The sequence below is a fragment of the Ambystoma mexicanum genome, chromosome 6p (genome assembly GCF_040938575.1).
Source record: "Ambystoma mexicanum isolate Mex_15411 chromosome 6p, UKY_AmexF1_1, whole genome shotgun sequence".
In the NCBI taxonomy this organism is placed as follows: domain Eukaryota; kingdom Metazoa; phylum Chordata; class Amphibia; order Caudata; family Ambystomatidae; genus Ambystoma; species Ambystoma mexicanum.
The window spans coordinates 1,122,088,173-1,122,102,547 of record NC_090935.1 but is presented as its reverse complement, the minus strand read 5'-3'; the positions used below and the strand labels follow the sequence as shown (position 1 = coordinate 1,122,102,547).

Sequence of the window (14,375 nt, the reverse complement as noted above, 5' to 3'; positions counted from 1 at the left end):
CAGAATATCTCGAGCCCTCACCTCTGGTGGCAAGGCTTTTCCCAGGGAAGTGTCCAGGACTGCTCCAATGAATTGGAGTCTCTGTGATGGTATCATCTGTGACTTCTTTAAATTGAGGGAGAAGCCCAGCTTGTGAAGGAAGTGGCAAACATAATCTAGTTGTCTCTGAGCCTGTTCCGAAGATACAGCTCTGATCAACCAATCGTCTAGGTAAGGGTAGACATGAATCCCTTCCCTCCTTAGACTTGCAGCCACAACCGACATTAGCTTGGTAAAGACCCTCGGGGCGGAGGTTAGCCCAAATGGCAGAACTCGAAATTGATAATGAGAGCTGCCAATTGCGAACCTCAGGTATCTCCTGTGCCTGGGATGGATCGGCACATGGAAATAAGCGTCCTGGAGGTCTAGAGATACCAACCAGTCCTGAAGCTGGAGGGCCTGAAGGATCTGAGAGAGAGTCACCATCTTGAACTTGTCCTTTCGGAGGAATTTGTTCAATTCCCGTAAGTCTAAGATGGGTCTCAGTCCTCCGTCCTTCTTCGGTATTATGAAGTAGGGGGAGTACCAACCCTTGTTCCTTTCCGCTACAGGTACCAGTTCTATGGCACCTTTCTCTAGCAGGTCTAAAACCTCCTGCAAGAGGAGCGGATCTGGAAGCTTCAAAGGGTTGTTCCCCGGTGGATGACTCTGAGGGATATGTAGGAAGGGCAGGCAGTAACCTTGGGCCACTGTCTCCAGAGCCCAAGCATCTGACGTAATAGCCTGCCATTCCGTCAGATGGTGAGTTAACCTGCCCCCTACTGGTGTTCTGTGAGGGGAGACCTCAGAGTGGTTTTGAAGCGGCTGATGCAGTTGCCGAAGGTAAAGTGGCTCCTGCTCCTGCGGGTGCGGCTTTCTTTCCCCTACCCCGTCCACCACGGGTAAATCTTCCTTGGCCTCTTTGAGCCGGTCGTCCCCTGCCCCTTCCATATGAGGAATAGTAACGAAAGGACCGTCCTCTCCACGATGATCCCGAAGGACGAAAGGTATTCTGACGGATAGCAGCTCCCAATGACTTGGCTGCTGCCTTGGACGTTTGCAGTTTCTCCAAACTGTCATCCGCCTTCTTTCCAAAGAGGGTAGAACCGTCAAAGGGCATATTCAAAAGCCTGGTCTGCACGTCAGAGGCAAAACCAGACTTCCTCAACCACGCATGCCTGCGGATTGTGGTACTTGCCGCCATGGCCCTGCTGATACTGTCAGCAGAATCTAGGCCAGTTTGTAGGGTCTCGCACATCGCATCTTTACCATCCCTGATGATGTTTAAAAATGCGTCCCTTTCCTCTCCTTCTTGGAGGCAGTCAGCCGCTGATGAAGCGCACTCCCAAAGGGTGTGGCTGAACCTAGCGAGCGTACAGGTCGCGTTAATAGACTTTAACGCCATGCTACAGGCAGAAAAAACCTTCTTAGCCATGGCATCATATTTTTTGTCATCCCTATCCTGCGGAGCAGTGGGGTATGCAGATGTGCTGCCTGATGAGGTTGCAGCCTGTACAACCAAGCTCTCAGGAGTAGGGTGTTTTGACAAATATTCAGGGTCAGAACTAGCCACCCTGTATTTTGTTGACAGTTTTTTATTTACTGCCGGGATAATTTCTGGCGTTTCCCAGTTTGTCAAAATCCTTCTCTGTAGAGCAGAGTGAAATGGAACCACAGGATCCTCCTGTGGGCCCTTGTCCAGTATGTCAGTGAGGTCATCCTGCTGAAAGGCAGGAGAAGGTGCAGACCAACCCATAAATTCTATGATTCTAGACATCAGAGCTCTATATGGAGTCTCCGCATGTTCTCCTGGGTCTGGTTTGATAAATTCTGCTTCAGGAGAAGTGTCCAAGCCACTAGCTTCCTGAAGTGCATCCTGAAGATTTTTTAATCTTCCTTCCTCAGAGGCGAAAGTCTCTGGCTCTGGTGATGTGGTCCTCTGTAAATCAATATCTTGGTCTGAATCCTCCCTTTCCTCAAAAATCGAGGTTAAAGGGGGATACATTGGTTTTTGGAATGGTATAAACCCCATTTCCAATGCAGAAGGAGCCATCATCACAGGCCTTGAAAACGTCGATGTCGTCGACACCGACGTGAAAGTACTCGAAGGCGCCGTGAAAAGCGTCGAGAAATGTGTACTAGGCCTCGAAGAACTCGAAAGGATCGGAGTCTTGCTCGAGAACGACGTCGACGTTCTCGGCGTCGAGTCGGAGGTCTTTTGTCTAACCGTTGGCTGTGGAGTAGCCGTGGTTCTTTCCTTCACCGGCGTCGATATCGGCGTCGACGTCGGCGTCGACTCGATCGACTGATGCGCCGATGAATCCTTCGACAACGGCGTCGATGGCGCCGACCTCTGTTTCGAAGGAGTTTTCGACGATGGCGTCGATGATGCTTTATCTCCCGATGGCTCGAGGCGCTTTCGGGTTGACTTTTCCGCCGGGTACTGCGACTCGCGGCGTTTAGATTTTTTGGGTTTTTTACCCGGGGTATCACCCTCAGCTGTCTTCGAGGGGGACGAGGCCGCTTTCTCGAAGACGCTTAGCATCTTTTTCCTGAATTCCTCCCACTCAGCTTGCGAGCTGCGTTTTGTGGGGCAATGAACTCTCTCAGGAGAACTCGACGAAGATGACGAAGGGGATCTCCTACGTCTCTTCTTCGAGTGTCTCGATGTCGACGAGTGGTGGGAGCCACTTCGTGATCTAGATCGAGAGTGTTTTTTATGGTGAGGAGACGAACGTCTCGACTCTACCGAAGAAGCTTTCGAGGAAGTTAAAGTTGACCTACCTCTCTCGAGCTTCCCCCTACGCTCCTTCAAGGCTTTCGCCGTCATGGAAAGGCATTCCTCACACTCCGAACTCTGGTGCGTGATTCCCAGACACCACAAACAGACCCTGTGAGGGTCCGTCAACGACATTTTCTTCCCGCAGTCTCGGCACTTTTTGAAACCGGACCGAGGGGTCGTCGGGTCGGAGGAGGATGCCATCGATATCGAGGTAAATAGTAGTTATTATATACGTTATCTTGACGAGAACTGAGCAACGGTGTTCCGAGGCACAACGAAGCGCGGAAAAACGGAACTGAGCAACGGACGCTGCACGCGGCCTTTATAGGCAGGATGACGTCGACGTCGGCACGGAGGCCGTCGAGGGTCATCGACTCGGCGATCATCGACGCGCAGCGCCCTCTGGCGAAAAAATTTTCCGAGGCCAGCAAAGCTGAAGGATTTCTATCTAAGATAAGGAATACGTCGGAGGACACAATCCCTTCGAAATACAATTTGCTAAACGATCACCACCTGGCACTAAGTTTGAGAAAGATTACTTATTTCTGCCTCGGTGAGTCTGTGTGAAAATAGCAATCCTGATCAACTAAGATTTTACAGTGTAAGAAACTACAGAAAACCTTGCTTCAGTGTGCAACTTTCCTGCATTCTGTAGATATCCGAGCTCAAAAACACAATGACAAGTAAAGTATAATTTATAAAACAAACATTTAAAAAATATGCCATTGTTTATTTAAATCTCCTATTTAAATGTTATAACTGTATTTTCTTTTTTTAGTAGACCCCCGAGTATACTGGAGAGACCTGAATTCCGAGCCTTTGAATTGGTATGCCTCCTGTCCCCATGCCAGAGACCCACCACACCATGCTGTCCCCCTTAATCCGTGAACGTTTACATATCTGTGTGCAGGCCACCATCCACACCCATTTCTCTAGCCGCTCTTCTGCATGGTTGCCAATGAAAATGGAGAATACACTGTAGTCCACTTACCAATTCCGAAGTGGACTTCTTGAATTGTAGGTTTAATTTCTCATGAGAATCATCTGGCCTGCCTTGCCTGCACTCTTTCCCATGAAAAAAAGTCATTAGCACCCCGAAGATTATGCTGCTCTGCTGATACATATATATGGGACAACCACTTGCAGGCTTTCCCTGGTAACCTTAATTTTGGTCCATGGAAAAGCCTGCAAGAGTGGGTACTATTGTTCCACTAGTATCCTTTTGTAGTTATTGTTGTTAGAGCAGTAAGAATGCAATCACAGTAGACATGCTTTTCCATCTTCCCGGAATAGAACTGACAGTATTTCAAGAGAGCAACTCAATGTTTGCATGGCAATCCCATGGGTACTTTATGAGCATTATAGTAAAAAAGTCTGACCTTGCATCTGATGAAGGTATGCTCAAGTGTGCTGGGTGCACAGACTTCTGTATACCAGGGCTGATCTGATTGCATGCTGTTGATGCCTTGTTGGCATTGGGGGAGATGGGTCCCAGTCGCTGAACCACCATAGGGCTGCTAGTGACCACAAGATTGTTGCCACTATTCTTTCCCAGGGACGTGCACTGAGGTCCGTATCCAAGGCCACCTAGAAACAATACATGTATTTGGTTAGTGTACCAGTCAGCAAGCAGTCTGGTAGCATAATTCAGTGCATCCACGCTCACATCAAGCCCAACAACAGTTGCAGATTTTGATGTTATGAGCATCCACATTTGGCCAGTTCAATACAAGTTGTATGCCCACTAAAAGGATTACATGAAAAAAGGGTGGAGTCAAAAGGTGCATTGTTGTATAGTGACAATGCACTTGCAGGGGTGTCAGATAAACGGGGCCAATAATATGAATAAAAACCTTTTTAAAATACAGTATGTATTATTTTGTAATTGTGATCAGTGCTTCAGTTAAGTCCTATTTGGAAGTTTTTAATACCACAAAAGACCCCAAAAAACATATGCCTTTTGATGGTACTGCCTCAGAAGTGCTCTTAAAATGAACATAGTCTTTATTTTCCTTGCACATCTCCCAATTTGCTCCCTCTTCTCTCTGCAGCCATGTTGGGGATTGTACAAACCCAGTGGCTAATTTGTCTGCCTTTGTCTTCACAGAACTAAAAACATAAGACACAAGTCATCTTTTAGCTAGCTTTTTGCATGAATTTCTTTGTCATGGAAGTCTTTAGTTGTCAGCTTTTTAAGCATGTTAGCATTTAAGTTCGAAAACTTCAATGAATTCCATATTTCTGTGAAAATGTCAAGTGAAGCACTAACTGTAGGTTAGACGCAGATCTCTATGCTAGCTACCTCTGAGCCCCTAAACCCCCTTAATGTTCTTGTATCCCACGATCACCAATCCATTATCTTGATAGTTTGTGCCACCTGATACCATGAATCCTGAGCATGTCCCCATCCATCCATTGTGTTGCCCAAGTTGCCCAAGCTAGTAGCTATCACTTGTTTGTGCCACCTTATTAGTGCTTCTAAATCCTTCAGGTCAGGCCCCCCATTCCAGGACCTCCAAATAATACGTATTTACAATGTTTTCGTCCTTGGTTCCTATTGGATTAGTTGTCCTTGGTTCATATTGGATTAGCACGATAACCTTTAAAGAACATTATACACTTTTATCAGGTCTGCTGATCAGAGTTAATAGTCAGAGAGTTGACATGTGGAGTCTGATGATATTACTCATCAGTCACCATTGTGGGGGGTAAACAGCTAAGCTTTTGCCATCTGATGGTATCATAGGTACTCGATTTATCCCAAATATTTGGAAGGTCTTTTCCCATTGTGATAGGTCCTGGACCTCCTCACATTGATTTCCATTAAGTTTTATGAGGTCTAATCATATGTGTTTTGTCTTTTCAGTTTGAGTTGCACAAGCAGAACAGGAGCTTACTCTTCCTAATCTTTTGGGTTTATATGTGACTTTTTGCACCAGTATACTGGAATTGTGTAAACTGGGGGAATACTGGAAATATCAAAGTAGGAGCCTGCTTGGAATGCCATACTAGGAGCACCAAACTGGTTACTTATTGGAAATGTCAAGCTTACTAGGAATGTCAAACTGCGAATATACTAGGAAAGGAAGTCTAGGAGATAGCTGGGAATGGCAATCTTACTGGGAATGTTACAATGGGAGCCTACTCTGAATGTCAAACTGGGAGCATGTTATGTCATATCATGCCATGCAACGACAGGACATATCATGACATTACACGACAGAGCATGTCATAAAATAACATGCAATGATTTGTAACAAATAACTTATCAGGACATCATGATAATAGAATGACATAGAATGACAGGTCTTATCATAACATATTTCAAAACACAGCACAGACAATGCCTGGAGGAGCCACAAGTAGCTCGTGGTAGCTGATGGCGTGCAGCTAACTGGTCTCTTCTGAGCTGCAAGCAGGAGCTAAATAGATCCCAGCCCCCCTCACTTTGGAACCCTGCACAATCTGCCCCACAACAGTGATGAGGAATAAGAAGCTAAATGTTACTGAAGGCAACAATGATATCGATCTACTTCGGTTCCAAGTTTAAAACAGTGGTTCTATGTGAAAACATCTTTCTAAAAATCTAAAAAAGATTTTCTAAGTAACATCTTCTGAATTTGGATTTGTAGGCCTATTTGTTCAGTTTGCCCTTCACGGGCGATGCTGTGACCACACCAAAATCCTCTGCTTTCCCATTATCTTTCCTGCCATCCTACCATGGTGTTATTTGTGTAATCCTTTCCCTTTTGTTCAGTACGTTGTTTGGTTCAATGGTAATATACCATGCAGAGTAGGAGGAGGGTCGCTTGCCTCCAAAGCATACATTACAACGAGGAGACGTTACATTTGCACTTAGGTGCAAACAGGTCCTCTTCATGCAATTTTAGTCATCTGTACTACAATGTGCTAAAAGAAGGTGCAAAAAGCAAAGATCACCTTTACGTCTTCATTTTGCACTTTGCAGTGCAAATTAGGTGAATGTAGCCTGCAATTTCTGCATGGTAAGCAGCATTTACAATGCATTCCTATAGAACCCACCCACGTTTTGGTGTTGTAGAAAGCCAGTGGATTCTCTAGGAATACACAAACTTGCCGCTAGTGTGAATATGTCATGGTGGCGCAATGGCTGTGCGTTCGTATTGCAAAGAAAATGGGGGTGTCTGTAACTGTAACTTTAATTCTGTTTCGTACCCCATACAAATGAATGAAAATGTGGAGTAGAGCAAAAATAATGCTAACACTTTTAAACATACATTTTACACATGACTGTAAATGTGATGTTTCAAAGATAAAAAAACGACTGTTGCCCCACAGCAAACTAAAACAGGGTTTGAAACATGCCTTGACGGAAAAAGAAAACCTGGGCATTGAACAAAATTGCATGATAACATATTTTGCCCAGATCAAAACAGTGCTACAACACAGGGAAACAAAGTATTGCATCGAGGAAGAAGTGCAGGTCACGTAGCACAAAAGTAACGACGCTTTTGTAAGCAAGAATGACTGTCACATTGCTTGTAATGTATCATACTTGTTCACAAACCGAAAAGTTGGCAGTACCTCTGTTCCCTGGCAACCACTGCATGTCCTGAAACAATGGACGTTGGCTCTCTTCTCTGTACATTTAACCACAACTGGGACGACCTAAAAACTAACGCAGACTCAAACACAACCTTCACCCTCATTCTAACCGACCTCTCCGCAGCCTTCGACACAGTTAGCCATGACACCCTAACCAAAAGACTAGAAGACATAGGCATAACAGCCACAGCACTACTCTGGACTAAATCATTCCTAGCAGACAACAGAATCCGTATGGATTAAACCCTTCAAATCCACTCCAAGAGCTAACGACTGTGGAGTGCCACAAGGATCCTCACTATCACCACTGTACTTCAGCAACTACCAGACTCCGGTCATCAGAACCTTCCAAAAATACAACATTACATGCTACAACTACGCAGATGATACCCAAATCATCTACAAAATCAAAGACACCCAAGCTGATCATTCAACCCTAATCGAGTGTCTAAAAGAAGTCTTCAACTGGTTGACTGCCAACAACCTGAAAATCAACCCAGGAAAGACAGAAATCATGATCATATCCAAAGACCAAGAGAACGAAACCGCCATCCCATGGCCAACGGAAATGGGAACCGCACCATCACCATCTAAGGTAGTAACAAATCTGGGAGTCCTGATGGACAACACCCTAACCTTAGAACCACAAGTTAATGCAACAGTCAAGAAATGCTTTTTCCTCCTCCACACGGCAAGACAAATCCTACCTTTCCTCTCCTTCACACACAAAACAATCACTATCGTCGCCCTCATCATGTCAAGAATTGACTATGCAAATAGCCTCTACCTCGGAATACCAGAATACCTCCTGAAGAAACTACAACGGATCCAAAATGCAGCAGCCAGACTACTCCTCAAACTATCAAGAAGACAACACATCACTCCTGCCCTAAAAACACTACACTGGCTCCCAGTAAAACACTGCATTACCTTCAAAACATTGTGCATAACGCACAGGGCAATCAGTGGACAGGGAGCTGAATTCTTACAAAAGAAAATAACAATCTACAAGCCAACGAGACTCCTCAGGTCGAGCAACGAAATCTGCCTGGAACCAAAAACCATACCTCGAGAAGAAACCTGGAGGCACCTCCTTCTACCACTTAGCCGCAAAAACCTGGAACAACATCCCAAAAGAAATAAACACCAAAAATCACCTAAAATTTAGGAAATTACTAAAAACCTGGCTATTCAATTGTAATCATTGTTCCCCCCCTCTTCAACACCACATACTCAAACTGAAAACCGAAACGGAAAGAAAAAAGAGATGACCAGACTGGAGTGCACACGGACAACTCCCAGTACCGACTGTGGACAATTGCCTATTTGAAAAGGCTGGCACGGCGCCGAGACGAAGGACACCGGTTAGATTGGAACACAGGAGACACCCAAAAAAACGGAGTCAACCACCCACATAATCCCACCCAAAACCTGCACTCGCCCCTTTGTTGCCACCAGGTTCCACAATGTTTGGAATTATCAGCATATTGGCAATCACCACACTATCTGAGCTGTGGGCATTGGCAGGTGCACTAACCGTACGAGTGAGAAGGGAAGTCAGGTAGCAAAAAACTTGCATAAACTTCACTACATTGCAACAACATAACAAAAAACACACATAGACTCGCACAACAGTACATGACGACTACCGGCCGTAAAGACCCCAGGCCCAGCCAACAGACCCACCGGGCTGAGGCCGCCAACAGCACATCACTGCTCCCTTGCACTTTTCCAGCTTCTTCCCACTAACCCCCCCTCCCTTCCTCTTTCAGAGCCGCCAGAGCGCCAGGGGGCCACTCCGGTGGTGATAGTGCGCGGTACAAATGTCCTTTAACATTAACATTAACATCATGACCATTCTGATCGCCACAGTATGCCACTGAAATAGTGTTGTATCAAGGCAACGCCACCTGCCCCAGGTATACTCAAGTGCTATACCAAGTACACAAGAACAAGTGCGCCATCCACCGAGCAGAGATAATCTGGTGTAAAAACAACATTCAATTGGATCTGGACAAGCTTACAAAACTGCAGAGCGCTCACCACACTCTCAATAAAATGGACACAGCCTTGTGTTACACATCACTAATAGCAGAGACTGGAAACAAAAGCAGAGCTTTGCAGAACCCAAATTTTGCAGCAAGTGGAGAAAAGTGACACTACTTTTTCAGTGGTAAATCTGACAAATCAGAGCCCACACTGACAAAACCACTTTTAATAAACCTACGCAGGCCCACTCGCTCAAGGACAGTAACTGAATAGTGCATGTTCATGCCCAACACTACCAATGAAGCCACCATCATGCTTGCATCCTTCAAAGCCACCAAATATGAAGATATCATTGAGTCTCAATTTAAGTTGACTGATGAAGTCATTTGCTGGTGGTAATAAAATTACCACCACTTTTCTCAGCAGTAATAGAATTACTGTCAATTCTACAGCATCACTGCATTACTAGATTGGAGTTGAAGTGTAGGGTTCACCACCAACATTCATCCAGAAACAATCAGACTTACAACAGCTGAATTATTGCTTGCAGTACATTTGCTAAAATCCTCAAACTACAACCTTGCAAGCCAGCAGTCCCTCCGATATAAATAGAATATTATAATAATCCTACATTTTATGGTAACACAACTTTTAAGGCAGTAATCACCAAAAATTATGTTTTCAATACACACATGAGAGCATTAAAATCTATGTCAATCCAGACTACCAAGTCGCCACTCGCACGCATAGACTCGTTCATGAAATTCCAAGAACTGCTCGGGAGTTACTGTAGTTCCACAAGTTAGAACACCACACAATTGTATAATAACAAATGCCTGGCCGGAAAGAACTCAAACTGGCCTTCTCCTGTTACACATCAAAACTGTTGAACAACTTCCCACAGACATCAAAACACGTCCAAGACTTGGAATGTTTAAGAAAGAACTGTAAGATACTGCTGTTCAGGGATATCCTGTTGGAGTGCCAGGAACCTCAAAGCACATACATCTGTACACGCCTTCCCATCATTTTAGGACACTTCCATGATGTGCTGTCACTCTTGCCTTTACATTTGGACAGCCTTCTGCTGCTTGCAAGCCAGGTCTGGCTTATATACATATACCATACAAACATGCTTACACCGCCAATTATTATTTGTGTAGACATGTGTTTAAGACTGAGCTCAGGGGCACCAGCATCCCCAAAACTCATTATTCAAGTAGTGCTGTGTGAGAATATCTTAACTGAAATGTGTCAGAATATTTCACACTGTTGTCCTATTGCCTTCACACTTTATTTTATGAGATGGCAAAAACAAGGGCATTTGCCAGAAGAGATAATATTGTAAAAAAAATCAATTTTGTTGACATAGGCTCATTAAAAACAAAAGAAAATCTAGGTTGCCGTTATTGAGAAGAGTTATGAAATTGGTTTAGATACAAAGTTGAGGTTTGCAAACTGCTCTCTTTATCATAACCCCAGCTCACCTACCATAATCAACACAACGAATAATGGTTCCTATTGGGGAAATCCTTCATATCAAAATGTGTGACTATGGAATAGACGATGGCATGTTAAGAGTGCTGCTCCAGTAAATCTATAACCCCTTAATGGCTAGACAATTGAGGAACACAGAAATCGATGCAATTAAGCTGTATGCACCAATCATCTACATGTTCTGAATCAGGCAAATACTACTTCACCAACATAACCACGCCCACACCCAAAGCCACTTCATTAATTTAAGGGGAAGAAAAGCTGGCCTTGCAAACGACTTCCTGTACTTAGTAGAAACCGAAGTCCCAAACTGTAATTGTATTCAGACCGCGTATGCCAAATACACACTAGCAGAAATTAATAGCCACTTGCGAAGAAAACGATGAACCAACTCGAGGAACACAATGCATGAAATGTACAGTACAGTACAAATTCTTTATTACAAAAGGCAAAATATGAAACCACCATTTCAGCAGTGCAAAGAATTACACTGATGTCAAGAAAGCAATGTGTATCTTGGATTAATAAAGTGAAATCACAGCACACAGACATCTGTCATATAAACCAAGACAAAAGTAGTACATCACACTGTAGTATTGCCCTTGTTCATTTGCTTCCACCCAAATTCTACAGACAATGCAAGTCATTAACCTCATCGCATCAGGGATCCACTGTACTGATGCAAAGAAATCCCTGCATGAGCATCCAAACCCACCCATTTAGGAATCCCTGAACACCAAAACATAATGCAAAACTACCTGCATCAAAACGCTCTCAACCACTGTGAACCAGATATCACCATGTTAACCATACAAGGACTAATTTATTTATTTATTGGAATTATTATACAGCGCGCCACACGCCCGCAGACCTCAGGGTGCACACAAAACAATGCATTACAAAACCAGGAGGAGCAACATAGACAGAGGTTCAGTGTCTAATAGGTCAAAAGGTCAGAGAGAGAAACAGGAGAGGCTAATCAGGAGACTGGTTGAATAACATTGTCTTTAGTCCCTTTTTAAAATCCACTATTGAGGTGATGGAATGAAGAGTCAAAGGCAGGGAGTTCCAAGTGGACGGACCACAAACATCAAAACCCAGTCCACCCACTGACACCAGTCTGAAGCCGTGGCTGTACAAGTCTGAGCTGGTACGTGGATCTTAAATGCGGGCTGGAGAATAATGTTTGAGTCGACCTGAAAGGTATTTAGGTGGCACAGCGAGTAGAGCGCTCGCTTTGACATTGGTGCAGAGCCTGCTAACAGCAGGTTCGAATCCCGGCGGGGCCAAACTCAGCCTTTCATCTTTCTGAGGTCGATAAATTACACCGTGGGTAATAATAAGCAGCGCTCAGATACCTGAGGGTTCGTAGCTCTATAAAAATGCCAAATTATTATTATATCGAGAATAGACTTGTGTGTCAGGGTAAGAATCTTGTGAGTCACTCTGTGCTTTACAGGCAGCCAGTTCAGATTCTGTCTTGCGTGTGTAATATGTGCGCGTTTAAACAAGCCAATTAAAGCTCGTACTGCACTGGTCTGGGTTACCTGAAGGGAGGACAGAGCAGTCTGAGAGCAACCGCTCAAAATGCTATTGCACTAGACCAGGCGTGAGTTTATAAGAGCCGTGGCAAGAATAGCAACATTTTCAAGGGACACACAAGGTCAAATGTTGCTGAGCAACCTGTTGACAAAACCACAGGAACTTCGAATCTGTGCAACATAATGGTTCATGGTCAATTCAGAATCAAAGGTGTCACCAAGAGGCTTCACTTTTTTAGCCACCGGAATGACAGCATTCAGGATGGTAAAACTAAGATACTCTGAGGGAAGAGCTTTAAGTTTTGGGGCCGAGGCCATATGAGGAGCTCTGTTTTAGTTGCATTAAGAGCCAACAAATTCATGGTCATCCACTCATGGATGGAAACATAGATCCTGTTAAGATTGGCTGAGTCTGTGGCATATTGTCCAGAGAGTTTCATGACAACCTTGCCAATAATGTCAGAAAGGGAATGATATAGACATTGAGGACAAAAGGAGAGATACAAGAATCCGGAAGGATCTCACAGGTAATAGGAGAGGTCACAGAATGCGCGTCCCCACTAACAACTCTGGCCCGTCGTGGCCCCAGAAAGGAGGAGACCCATGAGGATGCCACAATGGAGCAGCCAACTAACCAATGAAGGCACATAACACACCACTCTGCTCCCTCTTAGAGGTTTGCAGAGGATACCTACTTAAGACATGGCTCCTATAATGAAGTCCCCTGCTTAGAAATGAGGCCCAGCAGTGCGCTGGTCATATGTGTCACAGACTCTGTACATTCTGGATAGTGGATGCCAAGGTGATATATGGTGGATACACTAGGGCACCGCACTGCAGCCTGCTTGCATAGCAGGGCCAGCCACGTGGACACTACAAGTTCCATAATCCTGTTGGGTGGAAGGTAAAAGATCCCGTCTCTGTCCTCCACAAGTTTGCTCAGTGACCTAGAGGGAGGATAATTCCAATCCTACGCTGTGTACTAGTAGAACCAAAGGGACAATAAGATTGGCCCCTTTAAAAGAATGAAGGAGCAGTGGTCCAGTGGAGCTGGCAACATCTGCATGCTCGGGGCCCCATGTGTGTGTGCAGAAACCACTCTCAATTCTGGAGAGAGAGGGAATGAGCTAGGCCGAGGAATCCTGGGGGAGTGTCAACAAGCCCCGAGCACCACTTCAGAACTGTAAGCTACCATGAAGGAAGTGACCGACATCCAATACATATACCTGCACCCTAAACAGAACTTGGGAGTTAGGAACTCCAAGATGGCGGATGTAGTTCCAGAGGCTTCAGTCCTGCAGACACTAGAGACCTACACAAACCTAGAGAACTGCAACTCCCGAGCACCCGAGAAACTAAGCCCCCAATACAACAACTTCAACATAGACAACTCAACCATCACCGTATCATCCTCTGTCAAGACTCTAGATGTTCACATTGATGCAAATCTATAGATGAACAAACAAGTCAGCGCCATAGCCTCTGCATCAGCGATCAGCGCAAAACTCATCAATGCCATTAAACCCTACTTATTCACCCCCAACCGCTTGGCCATAGCTAGAGCAACTATAGGAGCCAAACTCGATTATTGCAACGGCCTTCTAGCTGGCACCTCCGCCAAAAACATTCACAGACTGAAAACCACACAAAACAATGCCCTCAGAGCCACCATGAGCATCCCTAGAAGAGACCATATATCCCACGCCAGACGTGAAGCCCGGTGGCTCCAGGTCAAAGACCATATTACTCTGAAAATCCTCAAAATCACTCACAGGTGCATCAACAAAACCGCTCCAGCATACCTATCTGAAGCAATATCAAGGACCACATCCACTCGCCCCACCAGAGCTCAGTACACCAACCAGCTACACATACCACGCATAGGACGTTTGGTGCCTCCATACCACGCATAAAGAGAGCCACAGCGGGCGGTCTAGGCTTCTCCTATATTGTACCGAAACTCT

At 45.0% G+C, this 14,375-nt stretch overlaps 1 protein-coding gene across 1 annotated transcript in view; it reads right to left on the bottom strand.

Annotated features, from left to right (window-relative positions):
- The window catches only part of GLIS3 (GLIS family zinc finger 3), a 1,977,963-nt gene that overhangs the window by 1,441,038 nt on the left and 522,550 nt on the right, over positions 1 to 14,375 (bottom strand). The window contains exon 3 of the mRNA XM_069625730.1: positions 4,180 to 4,387. Coding sequence (XP_069481831.1) covers positions 4,180 to 4,387 — 208 coding nt within the window. The remainder of the gene's footprint in view (positions 1 to 4,179; positions 4,388 to 14,375) is intronic.